The sequence below is a fragment of the Schistocerca cancellata genome, chromosome 1 (assembly GCF_023864275.1).
Source record: "Schistocerca cancellata isolate TAMUIC-IGC-003103 chromosome 1, iqSchCanc2.1, whole genome shotgun sequence".
In the NCBI taxonomy this organism is placed as follows: domain Eukaryota; kingdom Metazoa; phylum Arthropoda; class Insecta; order Orthoptera; family Acrididae; genus Schistocerca; species Schistocerca cancellata.
The window spans coordinates 95833809-95846848 of NC_064626.1; the positions used below are offsets into that span (position 1 = coordinate 95833809).

General features: G+C 44.8%; 1 protein-coding gene across 1 annotated transcript in view; it reads right to left on the minus strand.

The window, feature by feature from the left end:
- LOC126188423 (uncharacterized) overlaps positions 1-13040 on the minus strand; it is a 1114167-nt gene that overhangs the window by 149665 nt on the left and 951462 nt on the right. The window contains exon 9 of the mRNA XM_049930379.1: positions 367-645. Coding sequence (XP_049786336.1) covers positions 367-645 — 279 coding nt within the window. The remainder of the gene's footprint in view (positions 1-366; positions 646-13040) is intronic.

Sequence of the window (13040 nt, forward strand, 5' to 3'; positions counted from 1 at the left end):
CGCCTCGCCCAACGACTTACCATGCTTTTGTTCACAGTCAGGTCCCCGTAGACACTTGCAAGCGCCTATGAATATCTGCGATGCTCTGGTTTTTCGCCAAAATAAACTCATTGACAGCTCTCTCCTTGGAACGTATCTGGTTACAGACGCCAGTCTGGGTATAGAGCCGCCACATATCGTAACTTCATGAAACTATACGAGCTGAAGCGGGAATATTCCATATGTCTCACAAAAAATTCCGCATCTGTTCAACCGAAACTGACCGAGAAAGGAAAACTGTGTCGCAGTCACATCCGGAACGCCCCTCGTATTTCGTCGCTTACTGTCGCCGCCATTGCTAGCAGCCAGCAGTGTAGTGGTACTGACCGTCCAGGCGCGGCCCTCGTGGTCCCAGTGGCAGTAGCGGAGGCGGAAGTCCCTGCCGGCCTCGTTGAGGTCTGCGGCGCCCAGGCGGCGCACCCCCCCGACCGCCGCCGCCCCCGCGGCCAGGTCCTCGCACCCCGACACCGGCGCCGCCCCCGGCGCCGCCGCGCCCGCCTCCTCGTCGGTACGGCCGCCGTCCGCCCCCTCCGCCTCCGGCTCCGCCTCCGCCCCCGCCGTCGGCAGGAACGGCGGTTCCGGCTCCAGGTCCGACCCGCTGCCCTCCTGCCGACAGCAAACGCCGCCAATGGCGACAGAAATACACTCTGCTCACCCGCTCGCTCTCCACACACTTCACTCGCTCTGCTCCGCTGTCGACGCCGACGCTCGGAAGCGCTCACACAAATTCTCATAGGCTTACACTAGCAAGCAGCGTTGACACAAACAGACAGGTCGGCAACTTGTAGCGATGAACTTGTTGAGTCCTGCTTTTTGCGATGCAGCAATGTACAGGGTTATTACAAATGATTGAAGCGATTTCACAGCTCTACAATAACTTTATTATTTGAGATATTTTCAAAATGCTTTGCACACACAAACAAAAACTCAAAAAGTTTTTTAGGCATTCACAAATGTTCGATATGTGCCCCTGTACTGATTCGGCAGACATCAAGCCGATAATCAAGTTCATCCCACACTCGGCGCAGCATGTCCCCATAAATGAGTTCGAAAGCATCGTTATTGCGAGCTCGCAGTTCTGGCACGTTTCTTGGTAGAGGAGGTTTAAACACTGAATCTTTCACATAACCCCACAGAAAGAAATCGCATGGGGTTAAGCCGGGAGAGCATGGAGGCCATGACATGAATTGCTGATCATGATCTCCTCCACGACCGATCCATCGGTTTTCCAATCTCCTGTTTAAGAAATGCCGAACATCATGATGGAAGTGCGGTGGAGCACCATCCTGTTGAAAGATGAAGTCGGCGCTGTCGGTCTCCAGTTGTGGCATGAGCCAATTTTCCGCGGGCTACGCGTGAAACTTGCCCGCACGCGTTCAACCGTTTCTTCGCTCACTGCAGGCCGACCCACTGATTTCCCCTTACAGAGGCATCCAGAAGCTTTAAACTGCGCATACCATCGCCGAATGGAGTTAGCAGTTGGTGGATCTTTGTTGAACTTCGTCCTGAAGTGTCGTTGCACTGTTATGACTGAGTGACGTGAGAACATTTCAAGCACGACATACGCTTTCTCGGCTCCTGTCGCCATTTTGTCTCACTGCGCTCTCGAACGCTCTGACGGCAGAAACCTGAAGTGCGGCTTCAGCCGAACAAAACTTTATGAGTTTTTCTACGTATCTGTATTGTGTCGTGACCATATGTCAATGAATGGAGCTACAGTGAATTTATGAAATCGCTTCAATCATTTTAATAGCCCTGTATCTAGACACTATTGAGGTACGAAAATTATCGTTAGAGAACCTGGAAAAAAGACGTCAGTGACTGACGTATTGCGTCCTTTTATTTCAGGCACAACCACGTTTTATGACAAAGCCATAACCGATAATTAGTCGTACAACCTGAATGTCATTGACCGCAGATTTCTTTGCTTAATTCAATTACCGATTTAGATCACTACGATCAACATCAAATCGTTCTTATAAACAAAAGACATGGATGTTTTTTGGTAGCTGCCTTATGATAAGTTACAAGGATGCAACGTAATCATTACACTAACATAAAACACAATAACCAGTCAGATGATCGTAAAAATGATAACAATTAGAAAGTCAAGAATGCTGTGGTGTTTCTTGAAGCCGCATAGCTAGCTGTATGAAGCTTCTTTATTCGCAACTTACGGGTTCACGTCACTAAAGACGCGTCTTCAGGTTTATGATGGTTCCATTTTCATAGTATAGATGGACAATTACGGAGTCCCAGCATTCGGGAAATTATCCACTTTGTAAGTAGGCTGCTTAGGTTTTTATGTTGGTAACGCCACGTAGCGCTCTGTATGAAAATCACTGACTGTGCTTCATGACATCCATCTTTACAAATTTCCTTTTTCTGGCGGACGCACGTCCAGATCGCCCTCTCAAAACTCAGGCATGTCTCTCCCCACATCCACCACTGCTGGCGGTTCACCTCCAACTGCCCAACGCTACGCGCTGTTCACATCCAACAGCCCAACAGTAGGTACACTAGCGAATATTCCAACAATGTCAACCAGCCACAGACATTTCCCTTCATAGGAATTGAATACATAATTTTTTTAACGGCTTCGTAACTTGTTTGGTAGAGTAAGTTATTATGATGCATCACTCTAGTGTTAAGATGGGACATAGGAATTAGACACTTCCTATCTTTACGGTAATATTTTTTCTGCTTGAGCTTTGTCATGTTTAGGTATAAGTTATTGCATTTGCTTTGCTAATTTAGATATACTGCTACTGAATTTTACATTGTATTAAGTCAGTTTTACTACTGATTTATTTTTCTTGTTGCCGAACGTTGGCTCATATTAGTGGTAATATTGCGTTTGTTTTGCTGCTGGCTTTGCCAATTTGCATTTTTTTGTCATTACTGTTTGTGTTAACTGTTTTGTGCTGCTGCATTGCCTCGTTTAGTATATATATCTGAGCTCAGTAGATTTAATTTTGCTTAAGAGGGGGTAGGCTATATAAGAGAAGGAGCTGCGATGCATTGGAAGAAATGCATGACAAGGTATAAGGCAAAGGTTTGGCCAAAAAAGTAGTGTACAATGAAGAAAAATTATTTTGAAAGAGGATATGAACAAAAAGTAGGGTTTAGGGACAACAGGTATAGATATGACTTTTTGGGAATAATTATGAACTAAGGGAGATCTCCAAGAAGTAAAGAAAGTTTTTTTTGCAAATCAAATACGATAAATACTGCAGTACCAGATGTCATACTTAAAACAAACCCTGTCCTATCCTTTTGTGTTATTCCGCTATGTGTTTGTGTACCCTTGTGTATTTGTGTTCTTCTTGTCTTTATATGTGTTTAGCTGATAAGAGTTATGTTGTAGACTTTTTCTAATACTATGCTACATTCACTATGATGAGGAATACTGTTATCCTCAAATATAATTTGCATTAATAATATGTTATTCACTTTGTAAAGATGTTTAGACATTATTTATTCTGTTCTGTTTTAATGCTCATGTGTGAAGGTAATGTTTCGAAAACTATTATCATTATTTTATTTATTTACTTATATCATAATTCCTGTAACACTGATGTATATGTTTATTTCTATTCTTTTGTAAAGCTCTTATTACTAAAAATGTTCTGTAATGTTTTATTTTGTACCTTTGTAATTGTATTCTCATGTCGTAAATTTGTAATTGTATAGATACCATTTCTTCAAATTAAGTATTTTCATTTCACTGCACACATTTCTGTTGGTCATAGTATATGCACAATATGTGAGAAAAAAAGGACTGTTAGTGCTCGCACGTGTGTTGATAATTCAGCAAGGGACTGGTTAACAGCACTGCTGGTTCTAAGGACATTCCAAAAAGTTTGTGAGTGCACAAGTGGTGTTTTATGGACTTGCTACATTATCCGCAAGACTCTTCGATTGGTAATTGTGCACCCGCACAGTCGCAACAGATGGCTACTGGCCATCTCTACAAGGACTACAGTGGGTCTGCATCTTTGATTGCCCACCAATACCATCACCTCTGCAACGACTACATTGGTTGTGCACCTTTGATGGCGTACCAATACCACAATCTCTATCAAGACTACAGTGGGTCTGCTCTGTGATGGCCTACCTACCAATATTCTTCAGAACTTCGACTGATTCTGCTGTGGGCTTGCTCTGTTGTGTCCCATTACCTGTCTGCATGTCAAGAGTTAGCACTGTCTTTCCGTTGGAAGGACAACACTACTTCTTCAAGACTGCATGGAAATCCACTACTTCCGTGTGCATTTTCTTTTAGTGATCAGACTTTGTGCAATGTAATTACTACTGTGATGAATGATCAGGAATGACTTTATGAGAACAATTTTTGCTTTTGACCAACATTGTATCAATAATTGTGTGCATTTGTTATCGTTGATGTAAAAAAATTTTAGCAAATAATTATGGGGCACTGCCCAAAACCATTTGTAAAATTTTTTGTGGGGAGCATGGGGGCTATGTAAGTAGGCCGTTTAGGTTTTTCTGTTGGTTACGCCACGTAGCGCTCTGTATGAAAATCACTGACTGTGCTGTGAGCAGTCTGTGGCTGGTTGGCATTGTTGGAATATTCGCTAGTGTACTGTTGGGCTGTTGGATGTGAACAGCACATAGCGTTGGGCAGTCGGAGGTGAGCCGCCAGCAGTGGTGGATGTGGGGAGAGAGATGGCGGAGTTTTGAGAGCGTACGATGTGGACGTGTGTCCATATATAATGAGTTTTGAACACTATTAAGGTAAATACAGTGTTCTCTATCAAAATCTTTCATTTGCTAACTATGCCTATCAGTAGTTAGTGTCTTCAGCAGTTTGAATCTTTTAGTTAGCTGGCAGTATTGGCTCTCTGTATTGCAGTAGTTCGAGTAAGAAAGATATTTGTGAAGTAAGTGATTCATGAAAGGTATAGGTTATTGTTAGTCAGGGCCATTCTTGTGTAGGGATTATTGAAAGTCAGATTGCGTTGCGCTAAAAAATAGCGTGTGTCACTTTAGTGATTATCAGAATAAGTAAAGAGAAAACTGTTTGAATACGTTGAGTTTTACTCAGCTGTTTGTAAATCAAATAACGTAAGAGGTTTGCCGGCACAGTCACATTCATAATTTTTCCAAGGTGACGTTTCAACTTCAAGAGTGAAACGTCACTTCTGGTTAGTCGTAATAAAACTTAGTGCACCCAAAAGATGCTTGTCAAAGTGTACAAAGCATGGCTGCTGGATGAGCCAAGCCGGAAAACATGCTGTAGGATACATTACAGGATCCGGTAGACACCAGCGGTACACTGATGTGACAAAAGACGAGGGATACCTCCTAGTATCGTGTCGGAATTCCTTTTGCCCGGTGTAGTGTAGCAATTCAATGTGGCGTGGACTCGACAAGTCATTGGAAGCTCCCTGAGGAAATATTGAGCTATGCTGCCTCCATGGTAGCCCATAATTACGGAGGTGCACTACACTCCTGGAAATGGAAAAAAGAACACATTGACACCGGTGTGTCAGACCCACCATACTTGCTCCGGACACTCCGAGAGGGCTGTACAAGCAATGATCACACGCACGGCACAGCGGACACACCAGGAACCGCGGTGTTGGCCGTCGAATGGCGCTAGCTGCGCAGCATTTGTGCACCGCCGCCGTCAGTGTCAGCCAGTTTGCCGTGGCATACGGAGCTCCATCGCAGTCTTTAACACTGGTAGCATGCCGCGACAGCGTGGACGTGAACCGTATGTGCAGTTGACGGACTTTGAGCGAGGGCGTGCAGCCCGCCTCCAGTGGTGTCGCGACAGCCGTGAATGGAGGGACGAATGGAGACGTGTCGTCTTCAGCGATGAGAGTCGCTTCTGCCTTGGTGCCAGTGATGGTCGTATGCGTGTTTGGCGCCGTGCAGGTGAGCGCCACAATCAGGACTGCATACGACCGAGGCACACAGGGCCAACACCCGGCATCATGGTGTGGGGAGCGATCTCCTACACTGGCCGTACACCACTGGTGATCGTCGAGGGGACACTGAATAGTGCACGGTACATCCAAATCGTCATCGAACCCATCGTTCTACCATTCCTAGACCGGCAAGGGAACTTGCTGTTCCAACAGGACAATGCACGTCCGCATGTATCCCGTGCCACCCAACGTGCTCTAGAAGGTGTAAGTCAACTACCCTGGCCAGCAAGATCTCCGGATCTGTCCCCCATTGAGCATGTTTGGGACTGGATGAAGCGTCGTCTCACGCGGTCTGCACGTCCAGCACGAACGCTGGTCCAACTGAGGCGCCAGGTGGAAATGGCATGGCAAGCCGTTCCACAGGACTACATCCAGCATCTCTACGATCGTCTCCATGGGAGAATAGCAGCCTGCATTGCTGCGAAAGGTGGATATACACTGTACTAGTGCCGACATTGTGGATGCTCTGTTGCCTGTGTCTATGTGCCTGTGGTTCTGTCAGTGTGATCATGTGATGCATCTGACCCCAGGAATGTGTCAATAAAGTTTCCCCTTCCTGGGACAATGAATTCACGGTGTTCTTATTTCAATTTCCAGGAGTGTATTTTGTCCACGAACTGACCTCTCGATTGAGTACCATAAATACACCTTGGGATTCATGATGGGCGATCTGGGTGGCCAAATCATTCTCTCGAACTGACGAAAATTGTTTTTAAACCAGTCGTGAACAATTGTAACCCAGTGAAATGGCGCATTGAAATTCATAACAGTTGCACCGTCGTTTTGGAACACGAAAGTCCATGAATGGCTGCAAATGGTCAATGATCGGTTCAGTTGGACCATAGTCCATTTAATATGAACTCAGCCCACACCGTTATGGAGTCACCACCAGCTTGCACAGTGCCTTGTTGACAACCTGAGTCTATGGATTCACGGGGTCTGCGTCACACCCAACCCTGCCATCAGCTCTTACCAACTGAAATCGCTACTTATCTGGCAAGTCCACAATTTTCCAGTCGCCTGCGTCCAACCGATATGGTCGCGAGCCCAGGAGAGAAACTGCAGGAAATGATGTGCCGTTAGCAAAACAATGGCTCTAAGCACTATGGGACATACGAATTGTTTGCGATCTTGCGGGCATTGGAGCAGATGAGATGTGTTCCCAGTCTTAAGTTTCTCATCTGTTCTGACTCCCTGAGTGCCCTTCAGACCATGCAACACTTGTACCCAGCGGATACGGTCGTCCAGAACATCCACGATGCCCTACTCCACCTGCAACGGCAGGGGAAGGTGGTTCTTTCTGCTGGGTGCCGGGGCACGTGGGTATTAGGGGAAACAAACTGGCGGATGTGGCTGCCAAAGATGCACGTTCCCTCCCTCACGTTGTTGAATGTGCCGTCCCCCTCCATGCTGTTACCTCCCTTTTGCGTTTTCGTGTTATGTGTCAGTGGGAAGAGGAGTGGCTGGCAGTCGGTGAAAATAAGCTGCGTCTGGTCAAGGCCACCACGCGGCCATGGCGTACGTCCTACCAGTCATGCAGGCGGGATGAGGTTCTCCTCACTCGCCTCCGCATCGGGCACAGTCCCTTAACGCACGGTTTTTTACTCCGGCGGGAGGACCCCCCAATCTGCAGTTATTGTGGCGTCCAGATTACGGTCCGCCACATTTTACTTGACTGTCCTTTATTCTCTGACCAGAGGGCGGTGGTTTCCTTGCCACCGGATTTGCCTTCTATTTTGCAAGACGACGCAACGACTGTGGTTAAGGTCTTACGGTTTTCTGTCCTGTCCAATTTTTTGCCTCGGATTTTAGGGAGAGGATTAGAATGTGCTGCTGGGTGACTGGCTCACCCAGGCTTTAGGTAAGAGGTCCGCCAGTCACGATTACCTACTTGTTTTACTTCGATTTCTGTTCTCTTTTCCTTGTGTTTCCTTTCCTTTTTTAGTGCGTTTCTTCTCCTCTTGTTTTGCATCTGTATGTGAGGATTTGGAACTGCGTCAGGTCTGTGTCTTTTAGCCGTTCTCCTTGTTCGGTGTCCGTCTTCGTCCCTTCACTGCATGTGTTCCTGTTTCTATGCGTTTGGGCGCTGATGACCACGCTGTTTAGCGCCCAAAAACCTCAAACCACACACACACACACACACACACAACAGCTGAGGTAATCAGTCCCCTAGAACTACTTCAACCTAACTAACCCACGGACATCACACACATCCATGCCCAAGGCAGGATTCGAACCTGCGACCTTAGCGGTCACGAGGTTCCAGACTGAAGCGCATAGAACCGCTGGGCCACACAGGCCGGATGCCGTTAGCAAAGGTCCTCGCGTAGATAGTCTGCTGCCCTAGCGGATATGTTCGTTATATGTCCCTCACTGATTTCTGCGATTATTTCGCGCAATGTTGCTTGTCTGATAGCACTGACAACTGTACGCGAACGCTGCTGCTCCCGGTGGTTAAGTAAAGGCCGCTCGAGACTGATTTGTCCGTGGTGAAAGTAATGCCTGAAATTTCTTATTCTCCGAACATTCTTGACGCCGTGGGCCTCACAATACTGAATTCCCTAACGAATTCCAAAATGGAATATTCCCTGTGTCTAGCTGCAACCACCATTCTGCGTTGAGTCTGGTAACTCCGTCGGAAACCATTTCACAAGAATCACCTCTGTACAAATGACTACTCCTGTAAGTAGGCTGTTTATGTTTCCTTATTGGCAACGTTACGTAGCGCTCTGTATGAAAATCACTGGCTGTGCTGTGTGCAGTCTGTGGCTAGTTTGCATTGTTGTCTGCCATTGTAGTGTTGGGCAGCTGGATGTGAACAGCGCGTAGCGTTGCGCAGTTGGAGGTGAGCCGCCAGCAGTGGTGGATGTGGGGAGACAAATGGCGGAGTTTTGAAATTTGTAAAAATGGATGTCATGAACTGCTGTACATATTATGACTTTTGATGACTATTAAGGTAAATACATTGTTTGTTCTCTATTAAAATCTTTCATTTGCTAACTATGCCTACTAGTAGTTAGTGCCTTCCGTAGTTTGAATCTGTTATTTAGCTGGCAGTAGTGGCGCTCGCTGTATTGCTGTAGCTTGAGTGACGAAGATTTTTGTGAGGTAAGTGATTTGTGAAAGGTCTAGGTTAATGTTAGTAAGGGCCATTCTTTTGTAGGGATTTTTGAAAGTCAGACTGCGTTGCGCTAAAAATATTGTGTGTCAGTTTAAACAGTCATGTATAATTTTTCTAAGGGGACGTTTCACTCCTTTTAAGCACTGCTCCTTTATACCTTGTGTACGCTGTACTACCGCCATCTGTATGGGTGTATATCTCTACCTCATGAATTTTGTCACCTTAGTGCATAAAACTAATGCAAAGGAACTTAAAATCCGGTGTGATGTGCGTACTTCGGCAGCATTGCTAACAGGCCGATGTTGTGTAAGCACAAGGGGAGGCAACCTGACTCATTCAGAAGTCATGTTTCGTACATTTTGACAAGCATCCTTTGGGTGTACTCAATTTCATTGTGACAACCCACCATTGTGATTTTACACCTAACGTGGATAATTTTCCGAATAATGGGACTATGTAATTGTCCACCTACATTACGAAAATACAGCCATTATAAACCTGAAGGTGCGTCTATACTGACGTGGAGCCGGTAGTTGCGAATAAAGCAGCTTCATACAGCTATGCGGCTTTTGAAACCACCTCATCACTCTCGAATTTTTTATTGTTATTGTATTAATGATAATCTGAATGGTCATTGAGTTGTTCACAATGTCTCTGAGCTGTGATTGCCCTCCCCAGAAATTTGTTTATATAATCATGTTAGCGCTCATCAAAATTTTAATTAAATGCTTTGACACTGCATCTAATGAATATTTTATTCACAAAGTGACGCCCGTGGAAAATAGTATCTGAAGATGGCTCAAGCAGACAGAAACCGGCAGTGTCAGAAATAAAAGGAAATTCGCATTATTGCCAGAGATGCAAGTCATATTAAGACCCTGAAAAAATTATGAATGGCTATCCACTGACTCACAGAGCTACAGATAATCTGTCAGTCTAAAAAGCTTAGATACTGGATTAATAAAATGTAGAAAAAAAGATAATATGGTGAATTTAATGCTTCACCCTGTCTACATAGTCTCTCCTTACTTGAGTACATCGTACAGAACGTTCATACAATCATCTGAAACGGCAGAAAATTTCTTCTTTAGGATGTTGTTCAAGTCACATGGCTGGCCGGTGTGGCCGAGCGGTTCTACGCGCTTCAGTCCGGAACCGCGCGACCGCTACGGTCGCAAGTTCGAATCCTGCCTCGGGCATGGATGTGTGTGATGTCCTTAGGTTAGTTAGGTTTAAGTAGTTCTAAGTTCTAGGGGACTGATGACCTCAGATGCTAAGTCCCATAGTGCTCCGAGCCATTTGAACCAAGTCACATGTGAGGCTGGCTTGAATTTCGATTATGTCGTCAAAGTGCCTATCCTTAATGTGATTTCTGCACTTTGCCGTTTTGTCGTAGATTCACATTCGCAATCCCATGTCTCGTCACCCATGATTATGTTTCCAGAAAATAACTGTCGGCGTTTTGCACTTCAGTCGAATCGGGGCAGGCGTCCACGGTCGCTCTTTTTGTTCTGGAATCGAGGTGTCCGGTATAAGCTTTGCACGACCATTTCTCTCCTTCAAAACATTCTGGAAATTGTTATGGGCGCTTGATTTACATTTATTGTTGTGAGACAACAACCTGATACCCGGCAGACGCACGTGCACTACTTAACACTGTGTGCTCAGAGCTGACTGGAGGGATGCACATCTTTTGTTTACAGCTATTAGTTAAAACAGTCACCGTGGCTATTGCGCTGACGTCGCATATACGCCAGGGAGAAAATCAGTTTCGAAGCTTTTCGGACGGGCGGTGTATGCGGAGAACGATAAAATGCAAGTAAGGCCACATTGTGTGACCAAGAGAAAACGGAGGTCTTGTTTCATAATTTTATGAGTAAATCGCTGGATAGAACATATTTTTTTGGTTTTATTAGACGGGACACATAGCGAGATGATTCCTCTGACAAAAGATATGGAGGTTTTCCTTCCAAGCCCCTCCCGAATCCATGCGAGTTTTTGACCTCGCTGGTAATATCTAAAATCGTCTCCGTATTTTCGATGTGAACATGGCCTAAGTCAGCGAAAACATGTCGTTACAAAAAAAGAATGCTTTCTCGATTGTGCTTTGGTCATGAAAGGATTAAATGTAGGGTGGCGACAGGGCTGCATGACCTAAAATCGTATTTGATATCTGAACCAAGACACTGCGATAGCATTTTGTAAAGATTCTTTACTGATGGAGGTGTAGGGTGAGAAAGTGAAACCGAAAAGCCAGGAATGACTATTGGGGTTTAATAATGTCCTGTCGACGACGAGCGCATTAGGTACGGAGCATGAATTGGAATTGTCGACATGACGAGAAAGGATGTCTTTGGTGTCCTTCTCAAAGGAACTATCCCGTTATTTCCCCTGCGTAATTTACAGGACTGGCGGGAAACCGAACGAGGGATTCGAACCGCTATGCTCCAGAATGCGAGTCCCTGTTCGTAACCGCTTTTCCACTTCGTTCGCTTAAAAAAATACTTGTTGAAACAGGCCAATTGGGCGTTTGTCATTTGCATTTCTGGAATCTGTACATACTTTGGATGTCTCAAACGCTAAGTGACAGTTTTAAATTGCTCGTTATTTGCGGATAGTCTTTTGGTCAGAGTAGCTGTGTCGCTGGAAGATGTGGGCGTTTTTGTCATCGCTGCTTGGCAGCGAGGAGAGCCGGAGTTGTATTTTTAGTAGAGTTGTGAGACAGATGCCGAGAACCTCTGCAATGTAGACACAAAGTTAAGTAAAATGATTTGCGTTTTAATATTGTGATACAGAGGAGAAACATTCGATTAGTGATATAGAATGAAATGAGATGTGTGGAGCATATGAAGCGGAATGAAGATAATATTTTTTATTTAGTTGCACTGCGGTCGTGCGTAGTTTAGAACTCTTGTTGAATGAGACATCCTTATCAAGGAACTTTAGATTTTTCATTAAGGGTTGAGTAATTTTCACTGTATGGTATTTTTCATGTCTGTTAATTATTTGTCTAAGATTTGTGAGAGTAAGAGTTTGATATCAATGTTGCCCTTTATCAATGTCAATGCCTGCTGTAACATGAATTTCATACAAGTAGTCATATGTCATATAATTTAAAAAACAATTTTTCAATGAAATATTTCATCTAGGAGCATTGTCCACATCCTCGATGCAAACCATTTTTATTTTAAGTGTGTCTCACTCCATGATGCGTATAAAATAGTTTACTTGTTGCCTGGAGCATTGCACTAAACTCTGAGCAACTGTACTCACAAATTGCAGCTGGCGAACAGAGAGCAGCAAGCGCCGCCTCTCCAAGCAACTGTATTACGAGGTAAGATATTTTCATTTCAGGACTAGTTTTCTGTCAAAATTATCCAAGCACAAGGACCGTTTCATGAACAGTGTTATTAGGCAGATCATTAACGCACAGGGACCATTTTGTTTAATTAAGGAGATTAATAGTAAAGTTCACGGTTTAATCAGTTTGCACATTTTTAGAAACATTACGAAACACGATGAAATTCGTGTTGTATTCTCGCAGGCAGATGTATTTGGTTTCTCTCGCAGGTGGAAATGCACAAAGTCACGCAAAGCTAACTAACAGCAAAGTTGCAACCAGCCAGCTAGACCAGTACCAGTTCGACAACAAACTAACATAATTTTTAAAGGAGACTTTCAGTGTCTAACGGAATGCTGTAGTGGAGAGCTTATAGCTAATTGGTAATGAAGTCGTCGAGTGTAACGAATGTTATAAAGGGCGTGCTCAGTGCCAAGACTAACCAATGAGGATGATGTATATTCAAGGAGGGGCTTGCTCGATGTTACCAGAAACGACGGAAAGTGAATTACAGTAGAGACCTTTGTTGAGGAATTCCACACTTCCATTATGGACGCAGGACAGGCTTCCTTTGCTAGTGACA